Genomic DNA, 15677 nt, shown 5'->3' with positions numbered 1-15677 from the left:
AATACAAAGGCAGAATGTGGCAGTGTTTTCTTTAAGCTGTCAAAACTGTACATTCTTTGTTTTAGGTAATTTGTTTGATTCACCATAATTGTATTTAAATCCAACTGGTCATATTGAGAGCTAAGAAATTCCGTTGAGGTACCATTACAGAAAAAAATCCATAATAATTTAGTTTTAACCTTTTTTCTTTAAAGAAAATTTCCAGGCAAGCTTCCTAATGAATTTTCCTCTGTTTCTTTTGATGTATGATGCCTATAATATACCTTTACTCCAAGAGTTACAAGTCAGAGAAGGGATGAGAGGGGAGGTAGTTCTCCATTTACTTTATCTTAGAAATGTGAAACCTTGTTTTTATTTTTCACTAGAGAGCCAGCAGATTGTTGAAGTGTCTAAGCTCTTACTGGAAAGTAATTTCCCTGTATACAGCTTTTAAGAGGTTAAAAAAAAAAAAAACAACCCCAAAACCCAAAACAAAACAAAAACCCCAAACCACACCAAACTGGGCCTCTCCTTTGATGGTGGTATTTTCTGTTCAAAGACCCAGAAAGAAGTTATACTTCCCAGTGTCCTGTATGTTTTACTCTTCCTTAGAAATAAAGCACTGAGCTTTAGTGGTTGTCCAGGAGGACTTACTGGGGTACAAGGTTTTTGAGGGTGGGAATTGTCACTTCAGCAAAGAAGCTGGCCTTTCGAAAGCAAACTGATAATACACCTAGGACCGATTAATCCTTTTACTCTGCAATAAAATTTCTTGGCTAGTTTTACATTTTGATATATTAAACCTTACGCAAGTTTTTTAAGTTCTTTTAGATCTAATACAACATAAAAGGGTTTAAGTCCACTTTTTTAATAATGGGTATTTCAGTTGTACCTCAGTCCCCTTTTTTTTTCATACAATAAAGTATGAAAGTAAATAAAGTTCACATTGCACTTCTGGTTGCTTTTCACATTTATAGCATTGGTTACCTGTGAAAACAGAATAACAAGATCGGCATTTCTGACACCTCAAAAGAGCACATAACTTTGAAATCTTTTCAGGACTCAGTACTTGGATGCATAAAACCCATACACGTAACTTCGTGGCAGTTCCCCACAAGCCTCTGCCTGTAGGACCTACTCTGTCAATGTCCTGTTTGTTGCTGTGATACTCTCACCATACCTGTCGCCCAGCCCAGGCTATACTGAATTAAACTACATTCTTCTTTTCTGAAACTGAACAGTTTTTGCTTGTTTTTGAGAATGATTAAACATTTGCTAAACATAAATTAAGTGCTTTAAAAAAATCATTTGAGAACACATACCAAGGCTGTTAACTTTCCACAAGTTTCAGCAGAGCTCAATACCATCTCTGACAGGAGACAGCCATTTTCATATACATATATGTATATATTTATCAAAAGCACCATGAACAATTCCTTCTTTTAAAGCCATGATGTCTTGTCAATCTCCATCATTTTCCAACTGTGGATAAATATGAAATAGCAGAACTGAGAAGACACTGCTTGCATTAATTTACAGTTTCATTTTTCCTACGACAGACTAGGTCCACCTGTACAAGACATTCCTCCTCCTCCCACATCCTGAGGTCACTACTGCAATGACTTGGCGCAGTCAGTCTTACAGCTTCCTGATTTACTGTGAACTGTAGGCTCCCGCAGCCAGCAGCAAGTTTCTGCGTGTAAAATGGAGGTGTACGACCGGGGTTGATTTGGTCATGTATGTACCTAGTAACAAGTCCTGTGAGTTTTCAGGCAAGTTTATATGTCCAGTGGCTGTAGTAAAGTCATCGGTTTCTAAATCTTCAAATGCTTTCACGGCATCCCACAGACGAACTGTGTTATCCATGGAACCTAAAAGAAAAAAGAACAACAGTTGAAAGTCTGTTATTAATAAAAAAGGTAGATAAAAAAGTTACTGGGGAGCAAGTTAACAGAAATTAAAGCTCAAAAAGCAAGTTTGCTCATAACTGTAGACTTATGCTCTCATCCTGCAAGGAAACAGACTTTAACAAGCCTCTAACATACTGAATGCACACATAAAAGTTACCAGGATTTCAGCTTTCCTGTAATCTAACCTGAATGCCCTGTGGATAAAGCACAAAGAACTACTCTCTCAAAACACTTGGGTTTGGATTGTATCACCTAGCACTGAAAAAGTAGTACCATCCTGTGGGCTAGATGCCAATTTCAGGAAACATTTATGATTCTAAGTTGCATAATAACAGTTTCTTTGATACAGGGAAGACAGCAGGATTTTGCAGGCCCAGGGGCCCGTGTTTTCACTGGAGCGTTGGTAGATAAACTGAAGTAACCACCAAGCAGGTTGGATCAGACCTGTGCCCTGTCTGTTAGCTTTCACTCCTGCAGTAGTGGCTCACTGAGGATTCCCACTGCACTGCATGTGGGAACATACTACTAAATAAATGTAGAATATTCCTAGCCTGGTTTCATGGGGAAATTACCCTGATGTAATTACAGTGTCTGTCCATAATTTCTTTTGTCAGTAACTTGAACTTGTTGGCTAATTTCAACCAGTTGACAGAACGGAACAAGTTTCAAATTCATTGAATTCCTATACCTTTTAAGAAAACAGTTCACTAGACATGGAGAGACAAAACTTTGTGCCTCTACAAAGGGAAAACTGGCAAAGGAGCTCTGCTATATGAGACACCAGAGAATCGATGTGGACAGGCAGGAAAAACAAGCAGGCTTCACAAGTTCTGCTGCTCATAGACCTGATTGTTAACATTACACACACATTTCTATATCAAAGATCTACCATGAAGAAACACTAAGGGTGTAGATAACTCATATTCCTTTCTGTCCCTTCCTCTCTATTCTTTTTAGTCCTGCTGCATGTCCCACTCCCATTCCAGTATCCTGTGCCTCTCTAGTCCAGCCACTTCTTGTCTGCCCTAGAGTTATTTCTAACTTTAGATTCCACCCCCAACATTGTACACAGATCCCAGTCTTCATTATCATCTAACTGCATGTCCTGGTTTTGCTGGGATAGAATCATAGAATCAATTTTCTGTTCAGAAAAGCTGCACTTCTGAAAGACTGCAGCACCCGATATGGTGGGAACAAAGCTGATAAGACACTTTGTTTTAGTTCGTGGCCAGCCATGGTATGCAGGTTTCCATGGTGATCAAGGCCGTTAGCAGTTTTCAAGTTAGCCAGGTGCTTAAGCTAGGAGGAGTGAAAGCCAGGGCAGCTGACCCAGGCTGGGCCACAGGTGTATTCCATACCATAAATGTCACACTCACTATAAATTGGGAAGTTTGCAGAGGACCGGTCTCCTCCCCAATGGTTGCCATCCCTGGGAGGGCTTGCCCATCATTCTGCTTCCAAGGCCCACTCTCCCGTTTGTTGTGACCGTTGTGCAGTGTTTGACATCCAGCATCCATTGGGCTGAGTATAACCCTGTGCACTTATTATTAGTATTGATACTAGTTTTGTTATTTTATTAAATCTGTTTCCATTTCAACTCACAGGTCTCCTTCCCTTTTCCCAATTCCCCTTCTTGGCTGGGAAGGGGTGACTGGGTGACAGAACAGCTGGCTATAGTTTAGCCCCTGGACATGGGCTAAATGGAGACACCGCATAACACCTTTCCTTCAGTTCCTGGGACAGTGAGGAGTCATACTTTGCAGTCCAGTGAAGTACTTGCCCTGTACCAGCAGTTTTAAATTGCTGCTTTTACTAAGCAAGTCTACTTCAAAGATTCTACTTTATCTTCCTCAATTTAAGGAAACAATTATATAATTCCTCTTCAGACTTATGGAACACAACAGAAACTTCACTATTTCCAGTGAATTTTACCTGATGCTAAAATCTCCCCATCTCTACTGAATCTGAGCGCATAGATAGTGTCGGTGTGCCCTTTCAATTCTCCAACCATCAAGCCATGTCCAATATCCCACAGCAGAACTCTTCCATCTGTTGCTCCAGTAGCCAGGAATCGTCCATTAGGAGAAAATGCCAATGAATGAATTGGTCCCTAAAACAGACATTTGGCAGGGAGATCAAATAAGTTAATTAAGTCTACTCACTGTCAGTCAGTCAAGCTGTATTCATTCTGAACACTACTCTTCAAAATCTCATCACAGAAATAAAATCACTTTCACACTGTGAGTGATACGCCTTTACCTTATGTCCAGTGAATATTCTTACACAGTTCCCATTCAAAACATCCCAGAGCCGTACAGTCCTGTCTGCTGAGCCCGTGGCAATATAATTAGAGTTTGGATGAAAGCGGGTACAGGTCACATCAGCAAGATGGCCAGCAAATATCCTTAAAGGCTGGTAGTGATCCGTTGCCCACAGACTGAGAAGAAAAGCTTTATTTATAAAAAGAACCCTGATGAAGTTCAGTATCTGTTGCACAATGAAGAATAAGAGCAAGTAATTATGCAGTGGTTTCTTACTGGTCAGTTTATTAAATTACCAGGATCTGTTTTGGAAAAGTGTATTTTTCAGAAGCGAGAAATAAAGAATATTCTGTCAAGTTGCTGAACAATTGGAAGAGAATACTTATAATCAGATGGTCACATAGGAGGACACCATCTCTTTAGTCATCAGATAATATGATGTGTGTTGAAAAGAAAAAAAATACATTAAAACGTTTGTTCAGTATTTTAACTGACATGAAATAAAATTTATTTCCAGTAATAGGGTAGGCTAGACTATATCAACTAATCACTTCCAGGGTTAATCCACCACAAACTGACTCAGACAAGTGAAAAACCCATCCAGTTTCTTACCGAGCTACTCTGTCGTGTCCCCCTGACACAAAGTAATAACCGTAAGGAGAGAATTGTGTATCCCATACTGGATAGTTGTGTCCTTTATATCCCACCAAACATGTGAATGTTTGGAGACTCCACAATCTAACAGTGCCATCCTCAGAACAGGACAACAGATAGTTCCTGTCACAGGAGAAAGTATAGCATATTACATACCAAACGTACACATGGACTATATAAACATTGCATAAACACTGTGAGATATCTATGATAAGAAAAACTGTCAACTGAACAGCGTGTGTTCAGCATGTGACATATAAATCAGCATTTTGGTGGGGTAAGCAACAATAACCAATTCAAGCAGAATCCAGTCCTAGGCCCTTATGCAAAAAGAGAGAGACATTTGGATGTTGATTAGTAATTCTGATGACACTTACAGCAATACTGAAGGAAAAAAAAAAAACACAACAACAAAAAAACTCCACAGAGCTGGTCTTTACTTAGGAATTCCAGTTATATGAAACAATGACTTGTAAACTGTTATACTACGTTACTTTAAAAAAAAAAAAAAACTTTTAATATAACTCTAAAAAAACCTTCAGGATGCCCTGAAAGAGAACTCATATCACATTCACATTCTCAGTTCATAATTATAGACTCTATATTCATGTTCCACACAAAGTTTACTTCTCAGCTGTATTTCTGTGATGGTTGTTTCCTGACTAGACACATACAAAAGCGAAACTTTAGACATTTAAACCTCCTTTCTACTGCCCAGACTCTCATAATTACCTAATGGTTTTAAATCTCTTATTTTAAAGATACTATTCCATGCATTTTGAAAATAAAGTCTCAACAGAATATGAGAAACTTGAAGGAGTGCAACGATATGCTACTCAGTCTGGTTTTCTGTTTTGCAATACTATAAGTGAAATCAATGCTGCAGTATTTTTCCTCTCTACAATTCAGTTAGTTAAAACCCAGCTTAAACTACAGTTTGCAAAAAAGATGGTCTATTTTGCCATCTAAGTCCTGAACCTCATAAAAGGTGCTGGCATCCTCCACTCCAGTTGATTTCAGTAACAGCTGACAGTGCTCAGCACCCTGAGTGTAACGAGCACTTATGCTTGCACACAGTTTCTTATGAGCTGCATAAACAAGAACTGCTTCAACCTTCTGTAAAAAGCTGCATTAAGAACATGTTTGCATTCAGTAGCATACAATTAAAACTCAAAACAAGCAAACTAGTTAGCTTGTAAACTTATTTTACCTATCAGGACTGAAGCTGGTGCCATAGACAGGTCCACTGTGACCATATAAAATCTTCAACTCACTTGCTGTTTTCTCATCCATTATTCTCTCCAAGACATCATCTGATTCTTTGTCGATGAGACTGAGGTCTGCAATATTTCAAAGTTCATGTATCACAATAACTGTCAGAAATTCAAAGATAAATGCCATGAACAGGAAAACAAATATTCTCTCTAAAAGACTCAAGTATGATGTGAACATGACAAAGTACCTGGGAATTGGTAAGTTTGAAATATACAATGGCATTTAAAATATTTTTTACCATTGTAAAAAGTGAAAATAATGCTTTACATAAATAATCACTCTTTCTTAAGTCTTCACTAAGAGCTAAAATAAATTAATCCTGATGTGTGTTATTTTTCATATATATTCTTCAGCCTCCAAACACAATAACATCTTCTTGATAGTGATGCCAAATTTTCACTCCTGTTCCCAGGAAGTTAATATGCCACAAACATGCTTTTCAGACATGTTTTGACAGCTGCACGCTACACACAACTTTAAATAACTTTTAGTCTGTAGGCTACTGTTTGCTGAACATCACGACTACACCTCAGTTAAATATCAAGATTAAAAAACGTTTGCATGATACCTAACTTCAACTGCAACACCTTGTCACATAAACAGCAGAATTAGAGAAACCTGGTTTCCATGAATTTGTGTAGGCGTTCAGCTACAGGACATTTTCCTCCATCCTTCTCAGAGTTCCCTCCTATAATTTCCCCCAGGGTACCTCTAGTCTCTCCCCTAGATCACCTAAACCCAACTGTCTACTGTAGTTACACCCTGGAGTTACCGTCCAGTCAAGAAGCAAGACAGCTAGTTCCACGCTAGTTATGGCTAGTTCCAAGCTCCATGCACTGACCACCTCACAGCAGGTGGACACAACCGAATTTCTCACCCTTTTAAAAATGTTTCTAATAGTAGTACCTAAGATGCAATCATACATCTGTGCACATATTGTTTCTTCAAAGTGAAAGCATCTAACTGCTAAAGACAACTTTCCTGCCACAGACATCTTTCTCTGTTCACGCAAAACACAGCTGTCACAAGTAACGCACACTCATCTTAAGTGTTATCGTTTTAATTACCTGCTGCTGTTTTCACACTACGCAGCTTTTTCGGAGTCACGGACCACACTCTGACAGTAGAGTCAGCAAAGCCTCCTACAATCATGCTAGAGTCATCCGTAATATCCACTGCAGTCAGACCCTATACACAAAATATCCATTTATATCGTTTGTATGCATTGCAAATATTATGAAATCCTGAGTACTAATAAGAAAATTAACTCAATTTATTTACAAAAATAAGAGGGAATTATTCTAGGATAGACATAAACACACATAAATTCTTGCACCATTAAAAGTAAAGCTATACGAATGAAGCACAGTCAATAGTGACAAAACAGTACTGTTTTCCAGTATTTTGGTGCAAACCATCTACTGTATTCTGTAGAATACACTTAGGGTCCCACAGGAAAAGTAAAAGAAGGAATCACGGTGAAACCAGAGCAAAACCAAGGAACATGGAAATTAAATAGTTTAAGCAGTCTTTAAAATTTCGAACATACTGGAACATAAACTTTGCAATGCTTATTCCAAATACTGCAATAACCTTTGCCAACTCTGTTAAGTCTCCTTTCTTTATTAAGAGTGATGTTTATAATTTTGATTCCCTTTTCCATACTCCCCAAACTCTTCTTTTACCAACCTGGTAAGCATTAAGGAATGTGTAGAAACAGATGGAGGGCAGGCACTCTGGGCCAAGACGCACACGCCTTGCAGCTTCCTTCATATTCATTACTTTATCCAGCTTGTCAGAGTCTTTCAGTTCAGGCAGAGGAATTCTGCAAGAAGCACACAGTTTTACAAACTAAAAGCACCTTCCATATTGTTAATCTAAACAAAGAAAGCAAAACCTTCGCATGCAACACTATACCTCAATATTCAAATATGAAAAAAGAGTTAGAAAAAATGAAAGACTACGTAAAAGATTAACTGATGAGAAAAAGAGCCAGTAGCTTTAAGAATTTCAGACAAGGAGTGGAACAGGATAAATAACCAAGTATGACCCGAAAAGATTAGTGGGTAACTCAGTAAAATTTTATCAAGGGAAATCTAGATTCACTTGAATAGCAAAGACAGGGGGTTATATGCTAAGCTTTCCATTACCTCCCTTAGAAGTCTTACGGCTAAAGCTGTGTACAGCTGAAATGGCCAAAGAGCTAAAAATGTCACATGAACAGCGATGCAGATTTGGCATGACAAGACCGGATTTAACAAGATTTCTCTACGCATCGTTCCTTTGGTACCTGTTTTGGGGAGGAGCATTAGGGTCTTGTTTTTTACTTTTTGACCCTACACTATCTTTTTTAGGTTTTTTCTTCTTTGGCTTTCCTTCCTCATTTTCTCCTTCTTCATCTTCATCATCCAAAGGCACATCAAACTCTGGTTCTTTCAATAAGCCAAAGAAAACCTGCAAGCCAGTAAAACACACATGAGACAAAACAGTAATTGTTGTTCTTACTGAAAACTAATTTTTTTAATGGAAACTTTTCAACATAATAGTCCAAGCAATAGAGCTGCCCCTGTAAAACTGATATGTTTAATATTCCTGCATACGTTACTGGTTAGCCCATAACAGATGTAGTACATGTTCTGCTGTTTTACCCAGCAACTGATCCGGACAGCTCTAAGTTCTCCCACCATCTCTTAGCACTTCCTTAAAGCAGAATCCCTACAGTTTACATAATTTATCTGTATAGTACTGTGGTACTATACTCTCAAGATCTACACAAACAGCCCTGTCAGTAACAACTGGCAGCAAGAAAGAATTACATCTGTTGTACAAGAGAGGAAGCCAAATAGTCAGGTGTCCATTTTAAAACGACAGAGAAATTCAGGAGTTAGTTTAAGTTTAGTTCAGTGAGCTGAATACAAAGTTGTCTCTGAAAGCGGTTCAACAGTTTCTTCTACCAGACAGTGACACATCTTGATCTCCCTACTCCTGCCAACAACTATTTGTACAGTTCTCTTCCTTTGTTCTGTTCATGCTGTCTTTCAAGATCTCAAGTGACAATTGTCAGTCTATACTAAGGTATCTCCCTGAAAAACTAGGGAGAACTGTTCAATTATAAAAGCGCAACAATCTTTCTCTCCTACCTTTGCTTTATTAGCCTCTCGTTTTGCCTCCCCAGCCAAGCTTCCGACCATAGCATCTATCTGTTGTTTACTGCGAGGCATTCCATCAAAGATATCAATGTAAAGATGTTCTTGAACAATGTTCCAGATCTGATTGTTCTGCTTTTCCTGAAGATGCCTCTTCAAGAGTTGATAAGAGTCACGGGAAATACGCAGCACAAACTTGCTTGTTCGGAAATCCAGCATGGTCTCGTTACCTTTCATATGTTCTTTTTTGGTTAAGCTAGATAATACACGCAGGTCATCCTGGTAATAGCACTCCTGATCCCCGTGAAATCTATTGAAACAATTTAAGATATGGTAAAAGATCGATTACAAAAACATTATCACCTAAGTGCACATTTATTTACATTACTTTAACATGAAACATATATGTAAGGGCCTTTTGGAAGCTACTGACTACATACGGGATTATTTTTCATCATGACTTTTCATACATCACTGTATACAGTAAGAGCATTCAACAGTTAAAAAACAAGATGAAGAGAATACAGAAATGGAACTTCACAGAATTTCATACACCAAAAGGGTTCTCCCCTGAAGTAAATAGTTACACTAACATGTTTTGCAGTCTACAACTACCTGAAGGGAGGTTGTACTGAAGTGGGAGTTGGCCTCTTCTCCCGGGCAACTAGCGATAGGACAAGAGGACACAGCCTCAAGCTTCGCCAGGGGAGGTTCAGGTTGGACATTAGGAAGAATTTCTTCTCAGAAAGGGTTATTAGACATTGGAATGGGCTGCCCAGGGAGGTGGTGGAGTCACCATCTCCGGATGTGTTTAAAAAAAGACTGGACATGGCACTTCGTGCCATGGTCTAGTTGACAGGGTGGTGTCAGGGCAATGGTTGGACTCGATGATCCCAGAGGTTTCTTCCAACCTGATTGATTCTGTGATTCTGTTTATTTACAGAAATTAAACTCTAATTTGTAGTACCATAAAGTACAGGGCATTTTTTATTATGCAAGACTACTTGGATATATTTATACCTGATTCATTATATGAATATGCACATTTCACAGTGAATATGTTTCTCACTCTCCACTTGCATTATATAATAGCTAACATATGTCTAGAGCTTTCCATTTTTACTCAAACCATATTATAAAATAGTTGTGGCAGGGAACGTTTTAACTATTTACAGAACCATTTTTGCTGACCATACTGGAGGGAGACAAAGTTATCCTTTTGGACTGAAATATTTCCTAATTGGTCTGAATCCAGAAAACAAATTAAATTTAAATTTCTTCTCAAGTGATAAAGAAGTGAAACTTAGTAAGAGCACAGAAAATTATAGATTAGCCATAAATTAACTCCTTTAATCTCATTTGAGGAATTTCAATTTACATGCTATGACATTAGCAAATACTTCTAGCGTACATTACTTTGGCATCTCAGTGCAATTTTCCAGTTCTAAGAAATGACCCCACAATGTTTCCCTAAAAAAGCAGCATCTCTTCATTGATACTTTCAGCAAGAAGCCCATCAGCTCATCATAAAGATGGTTCAAAATCTGCACAGGGACAGTTCAAAAGCACAAAAAGTTTGCACATCTTTCTAACACAGGAGACTGGAAGACGTTTTAAGAACAGTTACTGTAATCCATGGCACCATTACTTCAGATTCCAAATCTCTTCAACTAGGAAAGCTAAGGCCTCCTTGGAATTAAACCTTGCAAGAAAGGTCAAGGACAACAGAATGTTTGAAGAATGTATTCTTCAAATACATTGCAGGTAAAACCAACACTAGAGGCAATGTAGGCCCACTGATGAATGAGGTGGGGGCCCTGGAGACAGAGGATAAAAAGAAGGCGGAGTTACTGAATGCCTTCTTTGCCTCTGTCTATACTGCTGGAGGCTGTCCTGAGGAGCCCCGGACCCCTGAGGCCCCAGAAGAAGTCAGGATAGAGGAGGAGTCTGTCTTGGTAGATGAGGGCTGGGTCAGGGACCAATTAAGCAATCTGGACGTCCATAAATCCATGGGCCCTGATGGGAGGCACCCGCGGGTGCTGAGGGAGCTGGCGGAAGTCATTGCTAGGCCACTCTCCATCATCTTTGCTAAGTCGTGGGCAACGGGAGAGGTGCCTGAGGACTGAAGGAAAGCGAATGTCACTCCAGTCTTCAAAAAGGGCAAGAAGGAGGACCTGGGTAACTATAGACCGGTCAGCCTCACCTCCATCCCCGGAAAGGTGATGGAACAACTTGTCCTTGGTGCTGTCTCTAGACAGATCAAGAACAGGGGGATCATTAGGGGCACTCAGCATGGCTTCACCAACGGGAAGTCATGCTTAACCAACTTGATAGCCTTTTATGAGGATGTTACCCGGTGGATAGATGATGGTAAAGCTGTGGATGTGGTCTATCTTGATTTCAGTAAAGCGTTTGACACAGTCTCCCACAGCATCCTCGCAGCTAAACTGAGGAAGTGTGGTCTGGATGATGGGGTAGTGAGGTGGATTGTGAACTGGCTGAAGGAAAGAAGCCAGAGAGTGGTGGTCAATGGGACTGAGTCCAGTTGGAGGTCTGTGTCTAGCGGAGTCCCTCAAGGGTCAGTACTGGGACCAGTTCTATTCAATATATTCATTAATGACTTGGATGAGGGAATAGAGTGCACTGTCAGCAAGTTCACTGATGACACAAAACTGGGAGGAGTGGCTGACACAACGGAAGGCTGCGCAGCCATTCAGAGAGACCTGGACAGGCTGGAGAGTTGGGCGGGGAGTAATTTAATGAAATATAATAAGGGCAAGTGTAGAGTCCTGCACCTGGGCAAGAACAACCCCATGTATCAGTACAAGTTGGGGACAGACCTGTTGGAGAGCAGCGTAGGGGAAAGGGACCTGGGGGTCCTAGTGGACAACAGGATGACCATGAGCCAGCAGTGTGCCCTTGTGGCCAAGAAGGCCAATGGCATCCTGGGTGTATTAGAAGGGGTGTGGTTAGCAGGTCGAGAGAGGTTCTCTTCCCCCTCTACTCTGCCCTGGTGAGGCCGCATCTGGAATATTGTGTCCAGTTCTGGGCCCCTCAGTTCAAGAAGGACAGGAAACTGCTAGCGAGAGTCCAGCGCAGAGCCACGAAGATGATTAAGGGAGTGGAACATCTCCCTTATGAGGAGAGGCTGAGGGAGCTGGGTCTCTTTAGCTTGGAGAAGAGGAGACTGAGGGGTGACCTCATTAATGTTTATAAATATGTAAAGGGCAAGTGTCATGAGGATGGAGCCAGGCTCTTCTCAGTGACATCCCTTGACAGGACAAGGGGCAATGGGTGCAAGCTGGAACACAGGAGGTTCCACATAAATATGAGGAAAAACTTCTTTACGGTGAGGGTAACTGAACACTGGAACAGGCTGCCCAGAGAGGTTGTGGAGTCTCCTTCTCTGGAGACATTCAAAACCCGCCTGGACGCGTTCCTGTGTGATATGATCTAGGTAATCCTGCTCCGGCAGGGGGATTGGACTAGATGATCTTTCAAGGTCCCTTCCAATCCCTAACATTCTGTGATTCTGTGATTAGAGAAGGAAAATAATACATATATATATATAAAAAAACCTATGCTACTATAGTTTACAGGTTTAATCAAAGTAGCAAAACCAAAATAATGCAAACGCATAAATGAAAATAAATTACCTTTCAAAAAAAGACTTTGCTTCACTCTCATGTTGATTGTAGACCAATTCCAAGTACATGTGCACAAAAAGAGGATAAAACAGCTGAGACAATTCCGCTCGATGACAGTCCAGGGAACACTCAATGAAGTGTTTTAATCCACTGTAGTATTCCTCATACAGAGTTGGGTCCCCCTGCTGATTGTAGGCAGACAATACTGCACTCACATCTGGCTGATCTTCCACAACAATGCCTCCTCCAACTGCAAAAGCATTAGCATATAACAAGAGCTTGTAAGACAGCCTGAAAGAGCTAGCAAATATACAGCGGCTAACAACTCCACTAGTAAGGTGAGGCGCTCTGAGCAAAACATGACACTACGCATAGTGCTTGTTCAGCGCTAAGTTTAAATGGTACAAGTGAGAGGATGGTAGCACGTTATAGTCCAGCAGCCAATTCTCCTAGCACCTTCAGCCATTTTTTGTGCTTTCCCTGACAACAGTTGCCTATAAGGTATTTAACACAGTGCCTAATTGAGCTAGGATTATAAGCGTAAAGGAAGAAGCCACTAACATCACCAAAACAAGTTATCTTTACTGCTAAGGCCAGAAACTCTCAAATGAGGAGCGGAATCTTTCTAAGCCTGTAAGATATACCCGCTATAATTATTTTGCTTCCACTAAACAAGCAAATTAACTTCATCAAGTGAATAATTCACCAAGACCACTATACAACCATTACAGGGCAGTGACTTTTTGTCACTTGCTAACACTCAGAGCTCTGTTCGACATAGCAGTCATTAAACATTTTCATTGTTTTGTCTTCTATATAAAAACAGCCGTATCACGTGATACCAGGAAAAAGCTGACTTTATACTACACATTTACTGGAACTCAGACATATCAGTTCCTGAAATTTCATGATACTATCCTGTAAAGCTGCCCCACAGAACACCTTGATGAAAAATACTTAAGACTCCAGTTATCCAAAGGGCATCTCAAGTACCCAGCAACTCCATCCAGAAATGTACAGCGCCTCCTCTACAAGCATCCTATGGCTGTTTCTTCAAAATGCAGCCTGTACATCAGGCCTCAGTTCTCATCCCTGCAGCCACATCTCTGACTATCACTTTTAACTACAAGGGAAAACTTCAGTCTCCTGCTGTGCAGTTAGTCGAGATGGGACACAAAGACAAGGGGAAGTACATCTCCCTTTAACAGTGCTCCCTGCAAATATGACGGATACTCTAACCGCGGTCCCTTGCTCCAGGGGGGGCACCCCCAGGAGGTCCCGATCTCTTCCTGAGTCCTATGGGGGAATGACACACCCAAGGGTCCCCCCAGAAGGCTGGGACAGACTCTCGCCTCACCCCCCAGGGAGAGCCACCCCAAGAGAGGCACGACCTGACACCGACCCTTGTGCCCCAGCATCACGGAGAGCCCCCGAGGCTGCGGGAGGCAGAGCCCGCCCAGTCCCCGGGGTCCCGCCGGGCGGGGGCGGCCTCCCGCCCCGGGCAGCGACCCCGCAGCCCCCGCGCGGGCCCCACCTTTCCCCGGCGGCACGGCGGCCACCGCCGCCACCCCGGGGCTGGAAGAGGCGACAGTGGCGACGCTGCCTCCTATGGCGATGGCGGTAGCGGCAGCGGCGGTGACCCGGCTGAGCAGCGCTTCGCCGCCGGAGTCCGCATCGCCGCCCGGGCCCCCCAGAAGCGCGGCGCCAGTGGGGCTGAGAGCAGCGGCGCTGAGGTCGTCGCCGAGCAGGCGGGCTTCGCGGCGCAGGATCTCCTCGGACTCGCGGAGATTGCTGCGCCGCAGGAACTGCAACACGGCCATGAGCGTCTGCCGGTCCAGCGCCGCCGGAGAAGCGGCCGGGCCCGGTGCCGCAGGCTTTGGGGGCATCGCGTCCCCACCGCTCCCCGCCGCCTCCCCATCCGCCGCCGCGGCCGGGGGAGCGGTGGGAGCGGCGGCGGTGACGACTGGAGGAGCAGCAGGGGGCTGGGGCGGCGTCCCCGACTCGGGGTCCGGCTTTACCGCCGCTACCTCCGCCGGCTCCTCAGGTAGTGCCGCCATCTTGCATCGCCCCCCATTCGCCAGTAGCGAGCGGCCGCCGCCAGGCGCGGACGCATTTGCGACAGTCAGGGCAAAGGATGGGCATCCGTGCCGCTGCCTATCCAGGCACTCACGGCTTCGTTTTGCGACACTGCCAGGAGCGCTTTATGGCAGCGGGGGTGGCCTGAGTCTGGAGGAGCGGTTGTGAGGCGGCTGCTTCGCTGCGGGCGTCCTGGCAGCAAATAAGTGTAATTTTGGGTAGTAACTGTGCGGATGTGAATCACGGAGCTCAGCAGTGCTTGCGGTGTGTGTATGCGAGACACCTCGTCCAGAAACGGATTGATTTGATGGTAATAAGCCGCTGCCGGTGCCCTGCTTGGAGTAGACTTTGGGACTGTGTGCCCTAACGGCCTTGCTCTGAATTAAATTAGTTACGACTGGGACACTGATTTTTCCAGGCATTTCTAATATTGCTTGTTTTATTCGTGTTTGGTAAATACAGATTCGTTGATATTACAGAATTTAAACCTTTTTTTGAATGAAACTGGTGTCTTGTGATTGACGTGCTTCCGGGATAAATTAAACGTCTACCTGTGCTTCATTAGCGAGTCACTTAATTCTTAGCTGGGGGAGCGACGACTGTAAAAAGACCGTAAGAAAGCTGCAGGCTATTAAAATTACTGGGTGGCTGAGGCTCAGCGCATGCGCAACGGCCCGACCCGTGTCCGCTGAAACTACAGTTCCCAGCATGCCCCGCGCCGCTGCCGCG

General features: G+C 42.6%; 1 protein-coding gene across 1 annotated transcript; it reads right to left on the bottom strand.

Moving 5' to 3' along the window:
• TAF5 (TATA-box binding protein associated factor 5) lies at positions 1-14931 on the bottom strand. Its single transcript, XM_068398249.1, has 11 exons — positions 14407-14931; positions 12882-13122; positions 9220-9535; positions 8370-8533; positions 7769-7904; positions 7147-7267; positions 6015-6144; positions 4763-4927; positions 4149-4326; positions 3822-3999; positions 1-1850 (listed from the first exon to the last, which is right to left on the bottom strand). The coding sequence occupies exons 1-11, from the start codon at positions 14927-14929 to the stop codon at positions 1633-1635; spliced, it is 2370 nt and encodes a 789-aa protein (XP_068254350.1). The 5' UTR covers positions 14930-14931; the 3' UTR covers positions 1-1632.
• Positions 14932-15677: the final 746 nt, after the last annotated feature.

The sequence above is a fragment of the Nyctibius grandis genome, chromosome 4 (genome assembly GCF_013368605.1).
Source record: "Nyctibius grandis isolate bNycGra1 chromosome 4, bNycGra1.pri, whole genome shotgun sequence".
NCBI lineage: Eukaryota > Metazoa > Chordata > Aves > Nyctibiiformes > Nyctibiidae > Nyctibius > Nyctibius grandis.
Note: the sequence above shows the minus strand (reverse complement) of the source record. Positions and strands in the feature narration are given on the sequence as shown.